Source organism: Macaca nemestrina, chromosome 2 (assembly GCF_043159975.1).
Source record: "Macaca nemestrina isolate mMacNem1 chromosome 2, mMacNem.hap1, whole genome shotgun sequence".
Lineage (NCBI taxonomy): Eukaryota > Metazoa > Chordata > Mammalia > Primates > Cercopithecidae > Macaca > Macaca nemestrina.
In genome coordinates, this window is record NC_092126.1 from 123263694 (window position 1) to 123288283 (window position 24590).

The following is a 24590-nucleotide window of genomic DNA, read 5'->3' on the forward strand; positions in this document are numbered from 1 at the left end:
CCTCTTTAGGCCTTACAGGGTACTTTCCTGACTTTGCCATGCATTTGTAAACTGTCATGGCACTGGTGGGAGTGTAGCAGTGAGGACAACCAGAGGTCACCCTTGTCACCATCTTGGTTTTGGTGGGTTTTAGCCAGCTTCTTTCCTGCAAGCTGTGTTTATCAGCAAGATCTTTATAACCTGTATCTTGTGCCGACCTCCAGTCTCATCCAGTAACTTAGAGTGTCTTAACCATCTGGGAATGCAGCCCAGTAGGTTTCAACCTCATTTTACCTGATATAATAATGAGCTCCTATTCAAGATGGAGTTGCTCTGGTTCACACACCTCTGAAAAAACATCTCCTAAAAGACTCTGGAAACAGTTCGTGTTTACAATGGCCTCACGGGGCCAGCACGGAAATAGAGCGCTTCAGGCTGGTCTTCCCCATCTGCAGCCTCCACAGTCTCCAAACCATGCCAGAATTACAGGAAGAGCCTGAAATGAGAAAACACATGGATTGATAGGTAGGAATGAAACTCTCCCAGGGTTTTAGTTGCATAGACAAAATGGAAAAAAACACAAACAAAAAAAAACTGCAAGTAGGCTTGCAGTATGACTCAACTAACTGTTCGATGTGACCAAGCGTTTATTCATTTCAATTCAAAGTCAAACAGTGAAATTAGCCCTGGAGGAGGGGGTCAGGCATTCTGGTGACATTTGCCATGACAACCTGAGACAGGATCAGTGTTTGACATCCTGGGTATAAGAATAATTGTTACTTTTAGGGCTGTTCTCTGGATCACAAATCAGTAACCTTCTAGCGGAGGGAAGATTACCAGTACTTGCCATCTTCTCTCACTGGCATTTTCTCTACTGAGTACATCCTGTTCAGACTGCAGTGCTTTTTACCTTCAGCTAAGAGAGAAACATCCTAGACCAGGCTTGGGAACTAGAGGGCTTTCCAGTCTCAAGGAAGCAGCAACAATCATTCCCAATAAACAGGGATTTGGCAAAGGCATTTAATAAGATTTTAAATGAGATGCCATTGATTTCTACTCAGTCTGTTGTCTTATACCAGATCAAAACCATCAAATGCCAAATTCAATGTTGGCTCCCAAAAAATGATATGTCTGCGTCAAATCCCTGAAATCTGTGAATGGGACATTATTTGGGAAAAGGGAGTTTGCAGATGTAATGAAGTTAAAGATACTGAGATCATCAGCCTGGATTATTCAAGCAGGCCCTGGATCCAATGACAAGTGTTCTTATAAGAGTCACCCAGAGTGAGGAGGAGGAAAGTGAGATCAGACAGAGACCAGCAAGATTCCAAGGAGTGCCAAGGATCATCAGCCACCAGCAGTAGCCAGGAAAGAGGCATGGAATGGGTGCTGCCCCAGAACCTCTGGAGGGAATGTGACCTTGCTGGATTTTGGATTTCTGGTCCCCAAAACTGTGAGAGAATAAACTTCCATTTGTGGTCATTTGCTATAGCAAACACAGGAAACTGATACACCATGTGTTGGTGATGGTACTGGGGTCTGGGAGTAGCCCATAAGCCTAAGGAGATTCTCAAAGAGTCTGTGTGAAACAGAAAAATCCTGGTTTTGTCCTTTGTAACAGTGCTATAGATGTGTTTTATTTTCCTGTGTAAACTCTAATCCCCACATTTATTAATATAACTGAGGAAAGAAAGAGCCCACTACCGTTGTCTTTCCTTAAAGAAATGGACTATTATTGGCAAGGGGCGGGCTTGCTAACACTCCTTACACTCCTGCCACTCAAACAGCTCAGTCGGAAAGGTCCTATCACTGCATTACATGCTTGTTTTGTTCCTGAAGCTAATTTTGCCATTTTAAGCTCTCTGAGCTTTGCTTCTCTGCACTGAAGGCTGGAGGAGAATATAACCGAGGAAAGGTTGTACATTTCTTGTTCTATCATGTTACCTACCAAAATGGAAACTCTAAATCTTAGCCTCAACAAACCTTTAGTTTAGAGGAAGCACACTAGTTCTAAGAGATCCACTTCCTGAGTTAAGGCTTTCAGAGGCTGTAAGATATCAATTTTTAGGTTAGCATGGGCTAAATATTTTAACTACCATTTTATTTCCATCCAGGCTAAGGGACAATTTAGGAAAGGTTCTATTCTAAGTACATAGCCAAGAAAGTGTGGAAAGGCTGTTGATGCCATTGTTTTGAAGTTAGCCTGTCAGTCATCATGATTGAAACATAGCCCCAGTGGCTTCCACAAGTGTAATAAAACGCTTTGCAAAAAGTTGCAGAATTGCAGGAAGTAATAAAGTCTGCTTAGCTTCATTTCCAATGCCGCAGAATCCTAGAGAACGAGACCCATTTCCTTATGCCTTGGGATTTGTTCAAGTTACTTTCATGCCTGGAAATGATGGAACATAAAAACAGACATTTAGTTAGAACCAATAGTATCTTTTGAGTCATGGCAATAAACAAAATATAAGTTTGTTTACTGCTAATCTGTTAGATTGCCATTAACATTTTACAAGAGGCCCTGTTGACAGGGATGAATTACATAAAATAGATGGATTGCAGCTCTGCTGATACCTGCAGTCACTCTGGGTTGTCACATTTTCTGTAGTCTCTGCCTACTGCCCTTGTCACCAGAGGTCAGTGGCATGGTCTCTTAAGAGTGTCTGTTATAGACACAAAGCTTACCTAGAACAAGCCAATTCAGGTCTGTATTAATTAGGTGAGAATATGTTCCCAAACAGTTATTGTCAGAATTACCTGCTGACCACTTGTTAAAAACACAGATTTCTGGGCTCTGTCTCCTACATGATGACTTAGCAGGTCTGGATAAAGGCCCAGGAATCCGAATTTCTTAGCAGGTTCTCCACATCTGAGTTGCTCAAGCCCGGATTTGAGGAATTGTTGAGGTACTGTGCAGGAGGCAGAATGAACTTTGATTCAAGGCCAAGATACCCTAAGGTCAAGTATCTCAGGCCAGGCCTAAAACAGTTTCCACTTATAAAATGGGAACATAGGAAGAAAGTCCTTTAATCTTACTTGGAAAGAAAATGAGGAAATTCCTTGGTGGTGTAGTGGTATAGTGGCCCAGCTCCGCATCCTGGAGAGCATGGGAATGCATCTCAGGGCACTGCCCCCACCCCCTCTGTTGGAGCCTTAGCTTCCGGGCCTTAATTATTGGTATCAGTAAAATGAGTGTGGGAAGAACTGGGCTAGCTGGGACTGATAGTTTGGAGGACATTGAAAGCAGAGTATAACAGGAAAGAGAAAATTAAATAAGAGGGAAATACAAATGAGGACTTCCTGGGTTATATTTTATAAAGTTTGGGAAAGATTGCAAAAAGGGTGCTAGGAGATGTTTGGGGTAGCTACTGAGGACTAAGCTCTGACTTTTACAATCTTGCCCAAATTCCTATCTATGGGGTCTGGCGAGTCATGCCCTACAAACCACAAATTCTCATCAGATGGGTTTTCTTTAATCCTATATATTGTGACTTACTTTCCAATATGACTCTGGAATAACATTAGGTGATAAAGAAGAAAATCAAAATATTTTACCCCAAAACATGTTTCTTTGCCATGTCTTGAAATGGCCCTGTAAGGCCGTCCTTTGTCAGGGAAAATGTGCATCTGTAAAGAATCTCTATTAACATAGCTAGATCTTTTTCTTCCAGGCCCTCCCAATCCTGAGGAGATTAACTGAGAGTCTAGCACCTTTTAAAGGTCTGAATAGGAACATTTGTCATTTATTCTCTCTAAGGGCAGCCACTATGAGACTCAGTCTCCACAATCTTTTATCTTCACCTGAACATTTCCTTTCTTTTATTCCCAGGTCTTTAGACAAACTCAACCAGTTGTCAACCAGAAAATGTATAAATAGTTGTACATTACCTGTAGCCTGGAAGCTTCCCCCCTCATCCCCCTCACCAATTGTACCGCCTTTTTGAACCAAACGAATGTATTTCTCAAATGTATTTTGATTGATGTCTCATACCTCCCTAAAATGTATACAACCAAGCTACACCCCAACCACCTTGGGCATATATTCTCAGGGCCTCCTGAAGGCTATGTCTTGGGCCATGGTCACTCATATCTGGCTCAGAATAAATCTTTTTTAATATTTTACAGAGTTTGACTCTTCTTGTTAACACTACCATGGGTGCGATACATGAGGAGATTTTTGAGAAACATTGTTGAGAAACACAAATGGACTTCCCCTACATCGTTTTCAAGAGATTTCAGTGAAGATTTAAATTGCTTTTCACTTACTGTTTGCTGTTTGCAGCTTTGAGTGCAGTGCTACAGGCACAGAACTGGGAAACTGAGCTGAGAAGACCCAGCTCCCTGCTGCTTTCTGTTCAGAACCGAGGTGAGCCCATTCAACCCCAACTTGGTGAGGACACACCAGTACCCACTTCAGCCTATGGTACATGGAGATTTTTCTGTGTCTAGTATTACACTTTTCTTACAAATTAGTAACAAAGTCAGAGGTCAAAAGGCAGGGGATCCCTTTGGAATTCTAGCTTATCCCTTCTGGGATCCAAAATACAGAGGCCGAATCACTTCTGCTTCTAACCTGCATCAGAAGGCCTCACATCTGAGCTCAGGATCCCTTCCCTGCAGATCCACTGACATCTGTAAGTGAGGGCTGGAGAATGGGGTATGTGTACCCCACTCAGTACAGTTTGCCGACCTGGACAAGGGGACCTGTCTCATTCCTATATGGCATTGGGATGATCCACTATTGTGCCAGCACCACCCACCTTGTCTGTAGATACAGGTCATCTTCTGATCATTCATCATGGCCCTTGTCCTTGAACAGTTATTGACTTTGAGTCAGAAGCACCTGCGCAGGCCTGAAAATGGATGTTCCCTTTCTTTTCCTCTGTCTCACTTGTCTTGGGCAGATTTATGTCTTAGGAAAAGTTTCCCTCAGTTCTATTTTTGGTCTTCTGAACACTGTGGCCCTGTGTTCCTTCCCACCCTGACTCTGTCCAGCACCAACCCTGTAATTTCTGAGTCTCTGCAGATGCCTCTATCCGTACCTGAGGAGGCCTCTGTCAGTTCACTTGCAATGCTTCTGTGGCTCCTCTCTGTCACAGCTTTGGCCTGGTTTCTTAAAGCTCTGTCTTCAGCCGTTTCATTTTCCCAACCAACCTGGAAGATTATGGGAAACAGAGTCTGCCTTTCATGCTCAAGTATACTGGGTGAGCATGGCAGACTTTGAGGAGTGAAGGTTTGAGTCTGAAGTCCACTGCATCATTTACCAGCTGTGTGTCTCTAGGCAATGTGAACACACCTTGTGGGAGCTGTGGAGAGAACTAGATGGGTTAATACACATACAGCACTTAAGGCCCTGTCTAGCCCGTTATTATGCTCACTCAATGACAGCCTCTGTTATTATCATTATCATCACTGATTCTTCGTGTTGCATTGCCAGCAAGACTCATGAGTGTCAAAGCAAGTGAAAAGTCAGTACTCAGCGACACCGTGGGATTCTGCCTCATTACTGGAGAGGGTGCATCTGGGCAGTGTATGTGTCTTCCCATCTTCTAGATGATTTCCTCACACAATGTGTCCCTCTTCATATAGCTAGTTTCCTTCCATATCACCTTTAGAATAGACAGTGGTGCAGTTCAATGTTATTCAGGCATAGCAACAAAAAGATTTGCTAAAATGCAATTAAGACTCTGAGAAGGTACAAAGAGGGCCCTGCAAACAGGCGAATGGCTGCTTCCTCAAGGTGCTTCCAACCCATTTTGGGAATTGCTTCACACAGAGTGAAGCAAGGTGGTAGATAACCAGGTGTCAGGTGAGCAGTCTAGAATATGTGGGCTTCTGGAGTTCAGGGGACAAAGAGGGCAGGAGCCTAGAATGCCAAAATTTGATCTCTATGAACACATATGCTTTTCAATTTTCAATTATTTCTAAGTTCCTAATCAACATAGTAGCAGATTAACTGCCTCCCCACCCCCACTTCCAGCCCTAAAAGCATGCTTGAGAAATAATAGGTAGCACTCACTATCGGGGGTTTGTTTTGTAGAGTGGTGAATGACGGCAGAAGGGGAGCTCTTTTGCTGTGGACAGTAGAGGAGATTTTTGGAGAGGATAGCTTTGAATTTGGAAGAAAAATGAAAATGTCTGATAGAGGAACTTTAGTTTTTGTGTAAGATTTGCTGCGGGTTGTGGGCTGTAACTTTCTCATCCATCTCTCCCTGAAACCTACAGGGACATCTTTGAGGTTGGTTTGTGTTTTATTGTATGACTTAGTGGGCACAGAGTGAAAGCAGAAGTACCAAAGGGGTCCCAGCTTATGTCCGAAGTGAACCACACTGACTTCTCCTTGAACATGCGGGTGTTGTCAGGCCCTGTCTTATCTTTCCCCACCACCTCTGTGTGCATTCAAAGCAACACTCACCTTTTTACCAAGTGTGTAGATGAAGGAGGCTCCCACCTGTTACTCCTTTCCCCTAGACTTCCTCAGACCTAGAGGAGGACAGCCTCTTCTGCTTTGAAGCTAAGAAAATAGATGAATGTCTGTGTCTTCTGCAGGTGAACCTGGGTGAGAGCTGCCTATAGTCAATCTAACTTGACAGGGTGAAAAAGGAAGGGTTGAGACCACAAAAACCCAGCAGGCCTTCGCCTTCCTCCTGTTTCTTTAAGGTGGTGTTTCTCAACTTGGCTGCTCATTGGAATCACCTGGGGAGGTAAAAAAACAAAATGTCATGCTGCCATCCTGCCCCCAGAGCTTCTGAGCTAACTGGTCTGGAGTGTGGCCTGAGCCTCTGGAGGGGAATCAGTGACTGTGAGGGTGATGAGCTACAAGCCTGCCTCCCCTTTGACTCTGGTACAAAATATGCTCCCAATACAATGCCCCAAGTGCTCCAAAGCAATTCAGATGCAGCAGGTTTCAGTTGCAAATATTCAATTCTACTAAGGTTGTCTGTTTTTAGTACTCGTAGGAGAACCATGTGAATAGGACAACTGTCCTTTGAGGATGTTGCTCCTCGCCCATGAAGATTAATAAAATGGCCTGTTATGATTCCATGCAAGGATTGACACAGACATGGTTTTAAAATGAAGTAACCACACTCACCAATAAAACAGTCTGGAGACACAAACATAAAACTCCTCTTTAACAACTCTCTTCTTTTAAAAGTACTTCTTGTTCATTCCTAGCAGGCTAGAGATACAGGCTGAGGCAGCCACAGAAAGTCATTCTGCTCACACCAAAAACAAGGTGAGCAATTTTCCAAGGGCAGGTACCCCTGACCTCTGCTTTTCAGCTTTTTCTTAATAAACCAGTCTCAGAAATTGGACCACAGAAGCTGCTGGTGGCGATCTCTTCTAGTAAATGGGTAAAGGGAAGCTGAGGGAGAAATGGCAAGGATCGGAGAGCCACTCTGATGAGTATCTCTGAAGCGATGCAATTATACTTCCATCTAGAGATAGGAAGGGGTTACCCCCAAGTGCAGCGGCCCAAAACCCAGCAGTGTGCAGTTGGACTCAGGAGAATAGAGCCACTGCCCAGTGAGCTTTGTAACTCAAAACTATCCCTCCACGGCACGTTGTACATACTCATGAATAACACAACTTCCTGCAACGAGAAAGTGTGAATTCCCATTAAGCAGGGTCTGTTTCCCAATCCACTGTGCTTGCCTCCTTGAGGGCAGAGGAGGGAGAAAACAGCCTTGAACACCATGTGGCCAGTCCCCTTAGGAGGAGAGGTGCAGACAGACATCTGTTCTGCGGTGAGGTGGGGGTTCACTGGTAGCTGTGGTTTATAGAGCGACCACAGACTCGGCCTTGTCAGTTTTCCCTTTGAAGGGATAAACTCAACAGGAGGAACAGTAAACGCAAGAAAGATGATCCCAAAGCTTGTGCTTGGGAATGAGTGACCACAGCCTGCAGGGCTTACCACCTCCTGGCAAATGAAACTGCTTATACTTTGGTACAGAACCAGGCAAACCCACCCTTGGAAAACTTCCACTACCACTGGGGCATTCCTTTGCTGCCCACTTGAAGCCGGTGAGGCTTCTGTCTTCTGTGTTTGCTCTATTTACATCCACTTCCCTGTGCCTGTGCATAGCCAGGACGCCCCCCTCAACAACTTTCTCCTCCTGACGGGGCTTATGAAAGACGGGCTTTATTGTCTCTAAATCTTCAGCTGATATTACTCTTCTCTACAAAATGAAAAAGGATTACTTTATGTTTACTTGCGTTTTTGGTGAGAAAAACTAATTTTGAGAAAGAAAGTCCCTACGATGTGAAACACTTTCCCTTCCTTCAAACCCTCTGAAGGGGCAAAAGCAAACCTAAAAGACATACATGCTTTGTCATTGACTTTCTCTGACAGCTGCTTCTTACCGTGTTTTTGAGGGTGACCTTCCTCCAGCATATTCCTTAGTTGTAAGTTGCACTCTCCTTTTATAATCGAATTTAGAGCCAAGCATGGACCAGGCTACCTTTGATAATTAATGACTCTGTGAGTTTGCTGAGTGTGTTATTTAATTAATGGCACTTGCGTTTGGAGTGTGTACAACTCTGTAGCTGAATAAAAGGCTTATCTGCTGAATTATTATAGACATATACTCAAGGATTGTCACACTGAGAATTTGTCGGGGTTTGACACACTTAACAGCCTAATGGGGTTATTATTTTTTTTCTTTTCCACCATTTAAAGGTACTGAATTGGTATAACTTTGTTCTTTTGCCTTTTATATAGGCTCATACTACCATCTGAGAAAATCTGTAGGCTAATGGATAAAAGTCTATTACCTGGAACAGGACGTTTTATAAAAACAAAAAGATGAAACCTTTAATATTATATTTTAAGTATGAAACTGATGTTCAAATAAGTTATAGTCTACTTCAGTTTCTCACACATAGGCTAAACTAAATTATGTTCAAGTTCTACTTGGGACCAAAAGATCACGGGTTGAAACCTGGCAAGAAAACACAGTTGAAAGCTAATAAGAACAGAGAGTATCTCACATGACCTTGCTTTTCCTGAGACTCCAGTCTTAGAATAAAATGTGTATTGCAGCAAGACAGATATGCACATATGCAAATACCTTCTAAATATCCTGTATGGAAGCATCAACAGGTGAATCTCTATGGACTTGTCTCTATGTGTTAAGTAAGAGACTGAAAATATGAAAGGTCTGGTTTTAAGCTGTGTCGTTTCTAGGCTTTGTCATTCTGTGTGTCTAGGCAAGTTTTATACCGTCTCTGGGCTATAGTTTGTTTCTTTGCAAAGCAATAGGTTGAACCATGTACTCTTTAAACCCCTTTCCAACCCTAAGAGACTCAAAGTCTCTAATTTTTCCAAGGAGGGGTACGAAGCCCAGTGATAGAAGAGTTAGTTGATTGCTTACTTTGGAGACCTGAGGTTCATTTTTTCCCAAAAGAGACCTTTGAGTATATGAAGAGCCATATCTGTATGCCCTGCAAGAGGGCTAAGAGGCTAGTCCGTTCTCTAAAGCGCAGCCAGCTGGTCCAGGAGACAAGAACTACAGGCAGGGACCTGCTTTCTTCCCTCCCACTGGAGACCCCCACTGACGGAAGACACTGGTTAAAGCATAGAAGGAAAAAAAAGCACTATTGTAGACTGGACACTTAAGGAAGGCCTTTCTGAGCAGGTGACATTTCAGTCAAATCCTGAATGGAAGAAGGAAAGAAGGGAGGATGCTCCAGGCAGATGGGGACTAGAAGTGCAAGGGCCCTGAGATGGGCCATGTTTGATGTGATTCAGTAACAGCAAGGTAGTGGGAAGGCTGGAACTGAGAGCCTGAGGGGTTGCCAAAGGAGATGAGACTGGGCTTGATTCTAAGTCCTTTACTGTAGTGTGCAAGGCCTCATGAAATCAGGCCCTGGCTGACTCTCCAAAGTGTAGAAGAGAAGCATGATCTGGCTTCCCATTTAAAAGGATTGTAATTTTAACCCATTTTCTATTTTAATGTGTTCATTCTCTTGTATGACCTTGGGTGAGTTTGAGGGTACAGATATGTATTTTAAGAGTCACAGTCAACAGCTGATGTATAATATTCTATATAAGTTGTATTTTTAACTGCAGTATCATAAAGTCTTGCCCAGAACCAAGAGTTACTAGGTTTTGCTGAAAATGTTTTTCTTCTACATTGTTGTACTACTTTTACTTTCAATTGAGTCTTTTTCTTCAAAAGGATTAAAGAAATTAAAATTAACCACATACAAGATCTCCCACCTTAAAATTTAAAAAGTGTCCTGATAGATAGATTTTTTGAGAGGAGAGTAATAGAGCAAAACTTTGATAGGGGTATCAAAGAGAAATGCTGATTCACTACATTAGGTATGTTTCTTATTCCAAACTCATGACTCCAGAATCTGCAGGAACCACAAGAGATGGGATGAGAAGCTGGGGGCAGAGTTCTAACAGCAGCCCAGACCTCCACAGTGCCAGGATGGGCCATCTGCCTGTTAGAAGGGAAAGCTTACGTTTCTCTTAGCAATGACTCTGGCTTATCATTTCTAATTTAACAGAAAAAAATGATTCAAGCAATATCATGTGCTTCTATGTCTTCAAAGCAATATCACACCATCAATTTGCAGCTCAGCGTACCAACAGTTCTAAACTTTTTGCGAGCTTCGTGGGAACAAGATGTGGAGCTTTAGCAGAGGAAAATTGGTAAGAACATCTAATTACATTCAAAGTCATTTTTGCCTGTCTTAAAGGAATGAAAATGATCTGCCGGTTTTTATAGACCTTCTTGACCTAAAGATATCTGCTGGCAGAAAGAGAATCCTCAATTGGGTTCTTTTAATGCTTTAATTATTACATGATCTATCATCTTACGCACTGACTTGCACACTTTGAAAAATCTTTTAAATACGCATTAAAATTGATTGGCTAATCCCAGACCTTAGGGTGGCGCTTGGAGGGCATGCAATTGTGTGTGTGGGCACAGGGGGTTAGACAGGAATGACACAGAGTCAACTACTTCATAGCGGGATAAGGTGAGAAATCAATTTGGTCACAGGTACAGTTGACATTGTACTGCCAACTTGCACAGAACTCAGTCACACGCCCACTCTTTCTTGAATCAGTATTATTGCTTCAACTTCACCATCAGCTCCTATGAGGCAGGGATGAACTTCACCTAGTGTGCCTAGGACAGCATCTCCTGCCTTAAACTTCTCCAAATGATGAGCAAGATGACTTACAGGAACTTCAAATCTACCTCATCCCAGTCTAGGGCTTCTATGTTTGTACACTAAATGGTAGGGAAGAACTCTGATTGGACGAGCTGGAGTCACATGCCCAGAACTGTAGGTTTTGGATGGGATTGGCAGCTCCAAATTCAAATGTCTACTATACTCTATCCCGTACTCTACTTGGATCTCAACAATTTTTCAAATGTTTTGGAATCTAAGAGCTAATTGCAAACTCTTGGTGAAAAACCCTATCTCTAGAGGAAGTGCTCACTGAAAGGTCTTGCATGAAGCCCTTGGGAGTCCTCACTGATCCCAAGAGTACAATATCTAATGCGTTACAGTCCAAGGTCTATTAGCCGTGATTCACTCCTGCTGATTGAATGCAGTTTCAGCTTTCAGACACATATTCAGTTTGTAACTGTCGCTGCATAAGGAAACAAGGGATAGCTCTGTTTCCTACAAGGGTTAGGAACATGGATCATCAAATGCTGGCTTTTTTCCTGAAGTTAGTGCAGAAGCTAGAGTAAGGTATAACTTGCACCCCAGCTGTATTGGACAATTCTTGTCTTCGGTTAGCTAGAGCTTATGTGGGGGATGATGTTTCTAAATAGAGAGCCACCATTTTTAGTAGAAAGGTAAGTGTGGGTTCCAGAGGCAGACTGCCTGGACTTGAACCCTGACTGTCAATGTATAACCTGAGAGACCTTGGGCAGGCAAGTCACACAGCTGCTGTAAGCCTCACTTTTCACATCTGAAAACCAGAATACTAGAGGGTTGTTGTGGGGTTTAATTGAATAAAATCTGTAAAGTACTTGGTGTAACTTGCCCATGGTAAGCTCTTCATAAGTGGTTTTATTAAGAATTATTAATAATAAAGCATCTTCTCTGTGGTGATCTCCATTGCTCACTTCCTGAAATAACAATTTGTTTGGCCAGAGTGGCCTCTTCAAGTCAGGGAGGATGGTCAGGAGGAGGAGTGCCAACTCCCTGATGTACTGGCAGTGTGTCTATAAAGATTATACACAGCAATTACTCTTTTTTTGTTTAAGCCTATTATGGAATACTTGAATATTCAGCCAGCAACAAGACGTCAATCTCTTTCTTCTTTTTCTTCCTGTTTTTTTCTTTTTGGCTTAACTAAAAATTTTTCATTTATCTGATTTGCTTGTTCTTTTGATGGTGAAATATAACACACATACAGAAACATGCAGGAAATATGTATATGGCTTACAGAATAAATATAAAGCTAACACATGTCTTGCCAACACCCACGGTGAGGAACAGAACATCGCCAACTCTTCCACTTTCCCACCCCACTCACTCCACATTTCCTTTCCAAATCACGGTTCCCTTCTTTCTTCCCCCGCAAAGGTAACCACTGGCCTGACTTTCATGGTGAGTGCTTCCTTGCTTTCCTTATAATTTTACCTTCTAAATGAATGTATCTCTAAGCACTATAATTGAATTTTGCCTGTTTTTCAACTTTATGTAAATGAAATCACACAGTATGTGTTCTTTTGTGTGTTTCTATTGTTCCACATTCTTGCAAACGCTTGATATTGTCAGTCCTTTTACATTGTGACTATTCCTGTGGGTGTGTAGTGGTATTTTACTGCGTTTTAAGCTTATATTTCCCTGATGACTGAAGATTATTGGCCATTTCAATATCCATTTTTTTTGTGAAGTGCCTGTTCAAGTCATTGTGTATTTTCTATCGGGCTGCTGACTTTTTCTTATTAAATAGTAATGTGTTTTTCTTTTCTTCCTTTTTCATTTTATATTGTCCTCTGGACACTAGTCCTTTGTTGATTATATAGGTGGCAAGTACCTTACCCTCTACTGCAGCTTGTCTCCTCTCTGTCTCAATGGTGTATTTTGACAAGCAGAAGTTCTTAACTTGAATGTAGTCTAATACATCAATCTTTTTTTTTCAGTAGTGCCTTTTGTGTCCTGTTTCAAAAGTCTTTCCCTATAACAAGATTATGAAGATATCCTCTTATAATATCTTCAAAGCCTTTAAAATTTTACACTTCATGCTTTGAGTTACAATCTGCCTGGAACTGTCTTTTGCATGTGGTGTGAGGTAGGGTTTCTTTTTGTTAGTTTTCTACATGGGTATCCAATTTTCCAAGAACGGTCTATTGAAAAGATCTTCCTTTTCTCATGGCTCTGTAGTGTCATTTTTTATTTAAGTGTTTATATATGCCTGGATTTGCTTCTATGTCCTCTGTTTTGTTCTATTAGTCTATTTATCTTTGTACCAATACCACGCTCTCTTAAACTCTTATAGCCTTGTAATAAATCTTGATATCCTATAGAGTGAGCCCCTCCAATCCCTCTAATCTTGTTTTTTCTATGTCTCTGGCTACATTTCCATATGCATTTTAGAATCAACTTGTCGATTTTTATGAAAACCTATGGGAATTTGGATCTGAGTTGCTGTGGGTTTATAGTCAACTTGAGGAAAATTCTATCTCTATATTAATAACATTCAGTCATTTACTTCTCCATTTATTTAATTTCTCTTTAATGACTGTTAACATTTTATTTTTTTGTCTATAAGCCTTCATATCTGTAATTATTCCTAAGTATCTAATTTTTGATGTTAAAGCAAACTTTAAAACTTTTCATTTTCTAACTATTGTAGCTGATACAGAGAAATTTAAAACACACACACACACACACACAAACCCTTGGATTCAGAGGCCTTGCTGAGTTTACTGAGTAATTCTACTTGTTTCTCTATAGATTCTTTTGGGTTTTCTGCATATATCATATTGTCTACAAATAATGACAGTTTTATTCCTCTCTTTCTAATCCTTCTACACCTTTTGTTTATTATTCTCACCTTTCTACACTAGCTAGGACTTCAAGCACGTTGTGAAATAGAAGTGTTAATAGTGAATATTTTTATCTCATTTACAATCTCAGATGCATAGTGTTCATTTCATTCCTAAGTATAAAGTCCCTTCTACTTGTAGCTTTCCTAGACCTTTTGAATTTATTAAGTTAGATGTGTAATTTGATCAGTAATTTTATTTGCACCTACTAAGATGATCCTATCATTTTCTCCTTCATTAACCCAGGGAAAGACATCATTTGAAAGTCTAATGTGAAATGAAAGTTGTATTAGTCATGATGTCTTATCCTTTTCCCAAATCGTATGTGTGAGTGCATGCACAATGTGTCTATCATCTGTCTGATATCTCTTAGAATTTTGACATTTGTGTTTCCAAGTGCAATTAGTCTATAGATTTCCATTCTGTAATGTTCTTGCGAGTTTCATTTGTAATGTAAATCATACAACAAACTGGACAATTTAAGAGTTTCTTCCCCCCACCCCACCGCCCCTTTTCTTTGGCAGAATTTGAATAAGGTTCTTATTTATTTCTCAAGTATGCGGTAGAATTCACTAGTAAAGCTATCTGGGCCTGAAAATTTCTTTGTGGGACGGATTTTATTTCAGACTCAGTTTTCTTTAATCAGAATCAAATTTGATTCATATTTTCTTTTTCACTTTTTGTCAGTTTGTGCTAGTTGTATTTTTGAGAAGCTTGTCTATTTAATTCAAATTTTCAAATTTATTGCTCTAACATTCCTTTTTAATGACTATAGTATCTATACAGAAGTTTGCCTTTTTCTTTTTAACATGGGTTTTCGTGCCTTCCCTCTTTTCAAAGACCCTACATTTGGCTTCATTGATCCTTTCAATTGCATTTGTGTTTTCTATTTTATTACATTATGATTTATTGTTATTTCCTTCCTCTTAATTTTGTGGTTCTCTTTTTAACGTCTCCAGAAAGATGTTTAGCACATTAACTTACTTTTTTTATTTTTTAAATGTTAATTCTTAATTTTTGTGGGTACATAGTAGGTGAATATATTTATGGGATGCATGAGATGTTTTGACACAGGCACACAATGTGAAATAAGCACATCATAGAGAATGGGGTAGCACAGTAACTTTCAACTTTTCTTGAACAAGTGCATGCAAGTCATAATTAAAAGTAAATTACCCCTCTCAACACATCTTTAGTTGCATCCCCAAGTTTGAGTTTTCTTCAATCAGTTCAAAATAGTTTCCAACTTCCACTTGATTTCTTCTTGTTTAGTGCAGTGGTGCAATCTTGGCTCACTGTAGCCTCAACCTCCCAGGCTCAAGCCATCCTCCTGCCTCAGCCCCACAAGTCGCTGGGACTACAGGTGCATACCACTACAGTTGGCTAATTTTTGTATTTTTTATAGAGACAGGATTTTGCCATGTTGCCCAGGCTGGTCTTGAACTCCTGAGCTCAAGCAATCCACTCGCCTTGGCCTCCCAAAGTGCTGGGATTACAGGCGTCAGTCATCGCACCTGGCCCTTAGAATTCTTTTAGTATAAGTCTATTGGTGACAAATTCTCAGCTTTCATCAGAAAATGCATGTATCTTACCTTCATTCATGAAGTCATTCATTCATTCGTTCATTCATTCATTCATTCATTCATATTAACTGGGTATGGAAATCTAACTCAGTAGTTTTTTTGGCTCTTAAACATATCCCATGGTCTTCTGATTTTCATTTTTTTTTGTAGTTGTTGCTTTTGGTCTAATCATGGCTTCTTTGAAAAGCCAGTGATTTTTTTCCTTAAGTCTACATTTCTCTTTGTTTTTGCTTTTCTGCAATTTTATTGTAATGTGCCTAAGCATGGATTCTTCACTCATGCTTTGATTTTGCTGTGTTTTGGATTTTTGGATTGGTAGCTTTTCCTAGTTCTGAAAAATTGTCAGCCATCATCTCTTTAAATCTAGCTTCCACTGAAACTCTGTTTTCTCTCCCCATGGAAATATGAATAAATATCTATTTGACTTTCCCCTTGTATTTTATCTCTTCTGTTGTCTTTTCTACTTTTTCCTCCACTCTACCTCTACATGGTTCAGTCTGGCATTTTCATATGGCTCATCTTTGAGTTCACTAATTCTCTTTTTGGCTGTGAATAATGTGCTGCTAAATTCATTCATTTGAGTTCTATAATTTTTATTTGGTTATTTTTCTCATGATCTGTGTCTTTTTTTGTAATAAATTCTAGCTCTCTGCTAAACTTAAAAAACAATCTTGTCTTTTCTCTACATAAATAAATGTAGTTATTTTAACATCTATGTCTGATAATTCCAATTTCCAGGTAACCTGTGATTCTGATCTTGCTTGTATCAATTTCTGTCTTAAGCAGCTTGAGTTGCTATGACAAACTATCACAGACTGGGTAGCTTAAACAATAGAAACTTATTTCTCATAGTCCTGGAAGCTGGGAACTCCAACATCAAGGTGCCAGCAAGGTCGGTTCATTCTGACGCCTCTCCTCTTGGCTTGTGGATGGCCACCATCTTGCTGTGTACTCACTTGGCCCCTTCTTTGAATATGCATAAAGATAGAAATCTGATGTCTATTCTTATCGTTGCACCTACCCCGGCATGGGGGCCCCACCCTTGCGACCTTATCTAAATCTACTTACCTCCTGAAAGCCTACTTCCTAATACCATCACATGAGGGTTAGGGCTTTAATAAATGAGTTGTGGAAGGACACGACATTCAGTCCACAACAACTTGTCTCATCACATGCCTTCTGTGTTTATGTATGTGGGGAGGGCAGTGTGGCACTGGGGGGTACAAACATTCACAAATATACTGGGCATTCTGTTTGGAAACAAATGTGAGAAATAATTTCAGGTCTTGGTTGGTATCACTTTCTTCCAGAGAGGATTTTCTGGCTTCTGCCAGGAATTTAATGGACTAGCAATTTGAGAGCACCTTAATTCAATTTCCAGTTGTGAGTTTCTCAACTGTCCAGATGATTTGAAGTTGGGCTGTAGTTGGTGTAAGGGCTCACTCTTATTCCAAGGGTATAACTCTCCCAGATCTTTGAATTCCCACCCAGGGGTGGAGGTTTAGAAAGGACTCTACCATTGGAAAACTGACTTTATTGCTTTATCTCCACCTGCCTCTCTGAGACTCACAAATGCCCTCAATGGAAAAGCAACCTCAAACACGGGGCTCACTTCTGTGGATTTCTATCTTCCCTTGGCTCTTGGTCCTGTAATCTTTTGCTACCTTCCTACTACTTCTAACAGATTTTTAAAAAAATTCTATGTAGTCTTTCTAGTTGAACACAGTGGGAGGATTGAGTCAAACTATTTAGTAATAAAAGCAGAAGAAAAACTTTTTTTTTTAGTGGTCTGAAAACATCCTGCTCTACAGATTTAATTCTTTAGTTACTGCTTAAACTAGTTTCTCATGACCTGAATATCCCTATAATTAATCATCTTCAAAATATACTAGAAATCATAGAAAAAATAATGAATTTGTACTATTGGCATGCTGGTTTCCCGTTCCATTATTTTGTGTTTTCCTTATAATAACCCTGGGATATAAGTAAAATGCTTTCTCCATCATTGTAATTCAGAGATAAGGAAGGTGAGGCACAAAAGAGCAACATGTCCAGGTTCAGAGAGTAAGTGTGGTGGCAAATATTGATGGGGTTCCACTTTAAATTATTTAAAGATATTTCCACTGAGAGTAGAAACCAAACTGACAAGACAATTCAGATGCCATTCTTAGGCGACTGCAGAGTGTCTTTTTATACTTTCACTCGGTGGTGGATATGCCTGGTGCTTAGGACAGGGGATTGAAAGACAGGTTTCTTGTTGGGAGAGCTGGCGCTGGGACATAATTTTCACCAAACTGTAATGTTCATTTTATCAGTCTTTTGTTTTCAAAGCACATTTTAAAAAGTTCTGGGTAAAACACAAGACAAACATTTGCTCTGGAGGACACATTACCTGCCACTTGACTTTTTCTTTTGATTCTGTATTATTTACATGAAGCTCTAGTAGAGCGGGTAACCCCAGGATAGGGTTGTAAAATGATTATATTAAAGTAAAATAGCCTGGCCAGTGCAGTGAGGGCTGGGGAGTTAAAAGAGGAGGTGGCAGACATTTGTCCCCCGAAGGAGTTGGGTATAAGACAGGAAAAGTTTATTCCCAGGATGGCTTCATTAGCACTCTCTTCCCCTGTCTTTGTATTGTTCCAGGCCTCTCCAAAAAGCATGTTCTGCCTCAATTACCTATGTAGGAGAAAAGAAGGAAAAACAGGTATCTGGAGGAAGAAGTGGCACATTACATATATTTGGGCTGGGGTCTAATCTTACCCCACTTATACCACTGGGACAAATGGTGACATTTTAATTAACAAGATGTTCCCTACTTAGCTCTGTCCTCTCTTTTCCTCGTGGTTGGGAAGACGTTAGTTTAATCCATAAGACACTCACAGTCTCAATTGCCCACCACTCATGATGAATTTGAGGTGGTAGAATACACTGACCTGCTTCTTAGATACTCAGAGAAGTATTAAAGCCAGAAGGAGCACAATCTAGAGCTGACTTTGCTAGTGTGCCCTGTATTGATGGTCCAGGTTAAGTATGTACATAATAACTTGATTGATGCCCCCGCATGTCAAAATAAGGGAGGATTTATTACGTAAGAAGTGGCCGAGGGACATTTTAGGCACAGGATCAAATGAATTGCATAAATATTAGCTATTATGAAGCAGTGGGATCAAAGGTTATGAATGTGAATTTTCATAGCCTTTCTTCATATTAACCTTCCACACTGTCCAGAAGAGTCTTCTTTCTCACCCTCCCTTCAGGTAGAGAGACAAAAGGGCAACACTGAAAGAAGCACACTATATAGAGTGGAGAGAAGCAAGTAGAAAAAGAAAAGAAATGTCTTGGCCGGGCGCGGTGGCTCAAGCCTGTAATCCCAGCACTTTGGGAGGCCGAGACGGACGGATCACGAGGTCAGGAAATCGAGAACATCCTGGCTAACCCGGTGAAACCCCGTCTCTACTAAAAAAAATACAATAAACTAGCCGGGCGAGGTGGCGGGCGCCTGTAGTCCCAGCTACTCGCGAGGCTGAGGAAGGAGAATGGCGTAAACCCGGGAGGTGGAGCTTGCAGTGAGCTGAGATCCGGCCACTGCACTCCAGCCTGGGCGGCTCCATCTCAAAAAAAAAAAAAAAAAAAAAAAGAAATGTCTTAGGAGAAGAAAGATTTAGAAAGTTTTTGCTATATAAGAGTATGCAGATTAATATGCAGTTATCCATTTCTGGAGATGAGGATGAAAATGATGAGGGTGACAGTGACAGGGTTTATTTTATTGTATTACCATTTGATTGTATCACCATTTTGCAAGACGTAAGTAAAGTCTGAAACTCTTAAAAAATTATCTTTGGCTATTTAGATTATACTTTTCTGAAAAGAACTCCGTGCTAATGGATCATGTAGTTTCAAGATTCACATGCGTTAAAATTACTTCAGGACACTAGTCATTTTTCAATTACCAGTAGAAATAAATCTCAAAGGAAGAGTCTGCAGATTCTTGAGCCATCAATGGCCTGTAGGAAATCTTTTGAACAACTGGGTACATGTTAGAGAAAGTTAGGTCTTGTTAAAACATTTTTAAAATGATTAAACTAAGCCAAATATCCATTTTGGATCCATGGGATAAACTGTCTCATAGAATGTTTCTAAAGGGAGGTTTTTAAAGTGTAGTTGGATGGTCACTATTTTAAGTTATTGTAACATAAATCATTTAATGAGACATTTGATTTGATGGTTTTTCAAGTTTCCATGATTCTGTGGTTTATTATTCCCAATTTAGGCACAGGGAGTTGGTTTATATTTATCTAATTGAGGTAATAGAGTAATTTCCTGTCACTCAAGCCAGATTCTAGAAATGTAATCTAAATAGAATGAGGCAAGAGGCAGCCAGATCCAATAGAAATTAGACTGGAGAAGTAGGGAAAAACCAACTGAAATCTCCCTTCTGGCTTCTTTTAAAACAATGGGTCCTTTGTCAGGCAAAGAGCTTTTTGAACACACTAAAGTATCTTTAGCCTTAAAAGAAGGATCTTCTCTTGTACCTGTATCCTAAACAAAATCTATTTTCATAACAATTTGGGAACAGCTGAAAGAGTTTCATAATTGTTGTAAAACTTGGGGATGGCTGAAACACTTAAATTGGTATTGAGCTCCTCACATGGGGATTATCTAGTGGGTTTAAGATTAAATTGGTGATGAAGTTGAATTTAAAATCCACCTTTCCCCCAAGAAAATATGAGAGTACTATGATCAGCTTCCTGGGTCTTTCTCATTAGAGGCTTCTGTGCTGACAGTGGAACATCCCTGAGGTGGTTGAGATTTGGGGTAGATTTCAAAAGGTACAATTTACAGACCAGAACATGTGCTAAATAGGCAAACCCGTCCTTTCTCAATCACCTTGACTGTCCACAATTATGATATAAGAGTGATCCAGTGGCTGAAATTATGGTGATTTTTCAAAAACGCCAGTGTCGAAATTTTGCCTTGACAGTACATCTATAACTACTAATAATGCTGTTTTGGGCTGACTCAGTTGCTTTGAAATTGCACGGCCCCATTATGAGTAAATGAGAGGCAACCAATTATTTATAAAATAACAACGTGCACAGAGGAGAGCTTGATGAATTACAAGTGAGCTCTGCTGACACAACAGGGTGTGGAAACCTTCCCTGCTCTGACTTTCCATCAGAATTAGGGGTGATGCTTGCATATTTTACCAACAACATATCCCCCTCAATTCTAATGTGAAATGGGAGAGGGGAGGATGGGGAGATGGCAAAATCTTCCCCCACTAGTCACTAGGACACATGCCATTGCTTTAAAATTAAGTAGAAAAACTGCTTGGCTGTATAGAGACAGCAAATCCAAGTATCAATAGGTGCGTAAAGAATTACCATCCTCCAGGAAGGAGGCAATGTTAGATAAGAAATGCAGGTCTCCTGTCATCTGATGTGATTTAGAACATAGACTAAAAGAGCCATTGCAAATCCCTTATCCCGGAACTCAGTCCAGTGTGTAGGGAGCCAATGCATAAATTCACCTATGCAGAGAGCAGACGCTGAATTCCTGGAACCAAAGGATTGCCAGCCTCATCAAGGATCTGTCACGTGGTGAGTGAGACCACTGCAGCCCTTTCTCACTATTGCTCAAGAAACTGCAATTCAAAGTCATTTTCTGTTAGGCAAAGGATACAGAGAGCAGCTAAAACACCAAAATCTCCTGGAAGATATGGGAAGATAAAGAGAGTTCTTCTACACAATTAATCCGATGTTGGTGTCTTGATGGCTTCAAGAGGCTGAGGAGACAGTACATAGTTTCAGAATGTTTACCTTTGTTGTCCTAATGTTACTCTTGCTATGCTGAGGATTAATTCTTTATATGTAAAGAAGATATAGAACATAATACTTAAAAAGGAGTTGCTAGGTGTATTAGTTTGTTCTCATGCTGCTAATAACAACATACCCAAGACTGGGTAATTTATAAAGGAAAGAGGTTTAATGGACTCACAATCATGGAGGAAGGCAAAGGAGGAGCAAAGGCACATCTTACATGGCAGCAGGCAAGACAGCATAGGCAGGGAAACTGTCCTTTATAAAATCATCAGCTCTCATGAGACGTATTCACTATCAATCATGAGAACAGCATGGAAAAGACCCTCCCCCTTGATTCAGTTACCTCCCACTTGGTCCCTCCCATGACATGAGAAGATTATGGGAGCTACAATTCAAGATGAGATTTGGGTGGGGAAACAGCCAAATCATTTAACTAGGTATGTCCACCCCAAACATTAAATCAAAAACAGCTTTTTGGTCTTATAGTCCTTATTCTTATATAGGGCATCTCTGGATATAGGTGTTTACATTCTTCTTTGCAACCTGTCGGTTTTAAGATAGACTATTGGCAAGTAAAATGTCAGTGGCAAGCACTGAAATTTGACTCATCGGCCCTAGGGAAGCTGACTCGTTGGTTTTCCCCCATGTACCTTGCCTTCTTGATATGCCTGGGGGTGGGGGGGCGGGTATGGGGTGGGGGTGGGAGAAGGAGTACTGATTTAGGGTTGAAGCAGGTCTAAAGCCAGCTTACTCTGGATTTAAGATCCGGCCTCCACAGATGTTTCTCCAAAGTTGGGAGTCATATTCCTGTTTAAGATAATCTTAAGTGATCTACATTGAATCTCTGAGTAGGTTATTGTCTTTAATCTTTCTGAATATGCCAAATGGAGAGTTTCAGTTTAGTGCTAGAATTAAATGCCCTTCTAATGGTGGCTAGCTTCATTTTTTAACAGAGACTGAATCTCACTCGTAGTAGCTAAGGCAAGCAACTATGCAGAGCTGGAAATCATCAGCATCGTTTTTCTCTTATGTTTATTTTTATGCTTAGCTTCTAATTACAAGTAGTACTTGCTTTTCATTGAGGCTGAAATATAAAGTTTAAGATAAATGTACTAAAATTTAAAAAGCGAATCAAGTAAATAATGCTCTAAGTGGTCCACAAAGATAAGAAAAATCATGACAAAATGGGAATGAATGCAATTTGGGAAACACTGTATTCGCCCAAAGTCATGTTTATTTAGGCATGTGGTCAGATGGTAGACAAAAGAAAGAGGGAGGTCAGCCTAGGCAGCAACCAGCATGATCTGAAAAACTTGCAAGTAGAACAAAGTTGGTTGGGGAATACAGGCCCATTTTGGTTTCTGCTACCTGGCTGTAGTGTGACCAGGGAGGCAGGTGCTGGACAGGGTTGTATTAACAAGGCAGGTAAGGAAGTCCAGCAGGTGAGGAGGTAGGAGGTCCTCAAGGCAGAAACAGGCCAGTAGATAAGGTGAAGAGGCTAAAAAGACTATTTGGAGGGTACAAGGAGAGATGGGACAGGGAGAAGGAAGTAGCTAGAGAGATGAACTCTTTTAGCAAGGAGGGCAATACACAGACTAAAAGAGAATGGCCTTTAGGGCGGGATTGCCTGGGTTCAAATCTGAGCTTTGCCACTTACCATTGATTGGCCTTGAACTAATACTTAACATCCCTAAGACTTAGCTTTCTCATCACTTGTAAGACAGGATAATAACAGAGTCTATATCTTATAAATTCTTAGCAAGTGTTGGCTACTGTTATCAATTCCAGGGCTGAGACCTATCATGTCTGCCTCTGTGCATGTTGAGAACCGTGTGGTTTTGCAGAGTGAGCACCATGAATGTCTTTAAACTTGCTCTGCCTAAGACTAACTTGCTGCTGAGGGAATAATCACGAAAGCTGGGGAAGGTCAAGTCTATCTGAACTTCAGATTAACAAAAGTTTTAAAATATAGCTATGTCCATATATTTCATAATTGCCCTATTTATTAACACATTTCAGGAATTTCAGGAGTTTCATGAACCACTTAATGTATAAAAATTCAATATGTAGACACATCTTTTTTTTTTTTGAAAAGGGGAGAAATAAGCAGGTGGACCAATCCAATGACTGAATTTCCTTTAAAAAAATTACTATAATAGGTTTGTTGCCTAATGCATGGCAAGTCAATACACCGAGACACAGGGTTGCAGCAGAGAAGGAAGTTTAATCAGAAGGCTGCTGAATAAGGAGACAGGGGAAAACCTCAAATCTGCCTGTCTGAGCCGTTTAGGTCTTAGGTATTTTAAGGGGGTTGGAGTGACCGAGGTAGGGGATCATTGAAGAATATAGGATGAAGTCACAGGATGGTGAGATGAAGAAACTGCGTTTTCATGCTGATTCAGTTCCTCATGGGGAGGGGGATCTTCAAACTGGTTGGCATTAGCTCTTTTGCTGGAATTCAGGATCTGAAAAACATGTTAAGCAATTTTTAACAAACAAAAGCTTTATGATTCTAACATCAGAAATCTTCTCTGTAGGAACAATGAGGAGGCAAATTGTTGGCATCTGGTGCTCTGTGACTTTGGTTATGAAGAAGTGGGCCAAAGTGGGCCAAAGTGCAGCCTGATTAATGCTTAATTACAACCATATTTCTGTCCAGAACCCAGCATGTAATTCTTGTTAACCCTGTGAGGATGGTTTCAATAGAATGTTTCCTTTGTCCTTAAAGGGAAGTATATTTAGTCCCATTATACTCCAGGTAATGATGATACTCTTGGCAAAATCTTAGGACCCTAAGTGGTTTGCCACCTCGCAACCTATAGTATCCATCCTAGTCTTAGTTACCACATCTGACTGCTGGGAAGACTGAGGGTGATTTGTTTGTCTGTACACAAAAAACCTTTAAAGAGAAATACAAATGTTAGTTAACTTAAAAATCCAAAGATACAGTGGCAATAGTTTGTGTAACAAGTTAGGGTAAATATCGTTCTGGTAAGATGTACAAGGGAAGTCAATTTACCTGGAAGACAGGAAATGTCAGGCCTCAAGGCAAGACAGAAACAAAAACTGACAAAGCAAAGCCTACAGGAAACTTGGGTAATAAGTTTGAATCTTCTTAAAGTGTCTAGAAAATGCATTCTAAGACAAAATCCTACAATTCAGCAAGCCTTGGGAAA

The 24590-nt window shown here is 40.5% G+C and overlaps 1 protein-coding gene and 1 long non-coding RNA gene across 28 annotated transcripts in view; one reads left to right on the plus strand and one right to left on the minus strand.

Annotated features, from left to right (window-relative positions):
• LOC139361991 (uncharacterized) overlaps nt 1-24590 on the plus strand; it is a 156867-nt gene that overhangs the window by 128139 nt on the left and 4138 nt on the right. Inside the window, exon 2 of the long non-coding RNA XR_011620131.1 lies at nt 10498-10642. This is a non-coding gene — a long non-coding RNA (uncharacterized lncRNA). The remainder of the gene's footprint in view (nt 1-10497; nt 10643-24590) is intronic.
• Nucleotides 23619-24590, minus strand: part of LOC105483059 (fragile histidine triad diadenosine triphosphatase) — a 1492666-nt gene continuing 1491694 nt past the window's right edge. For 24 of the 27 annotated variants that reach the window (XM_071092017.1, XM_071092002.1, XM_071091991.1 and 21 more), the window contains one exon: nt 23619-23879. Coding sequence is in view for 21 of the 27 variants with exons in the window: in XM_071091991.1 (XP_070948092.1) it covers nt 23854-23879 (26 nt within the window). In the remaining 6 variants the exon portion in view is untranslated. The remainder of the gene's footprint in view (nt 23880-24590) is intronic. The other 3 variants (XR_011620120.1, XR_011620124.1, XR_011620122.1) reach the window with 3 other exon arrangements.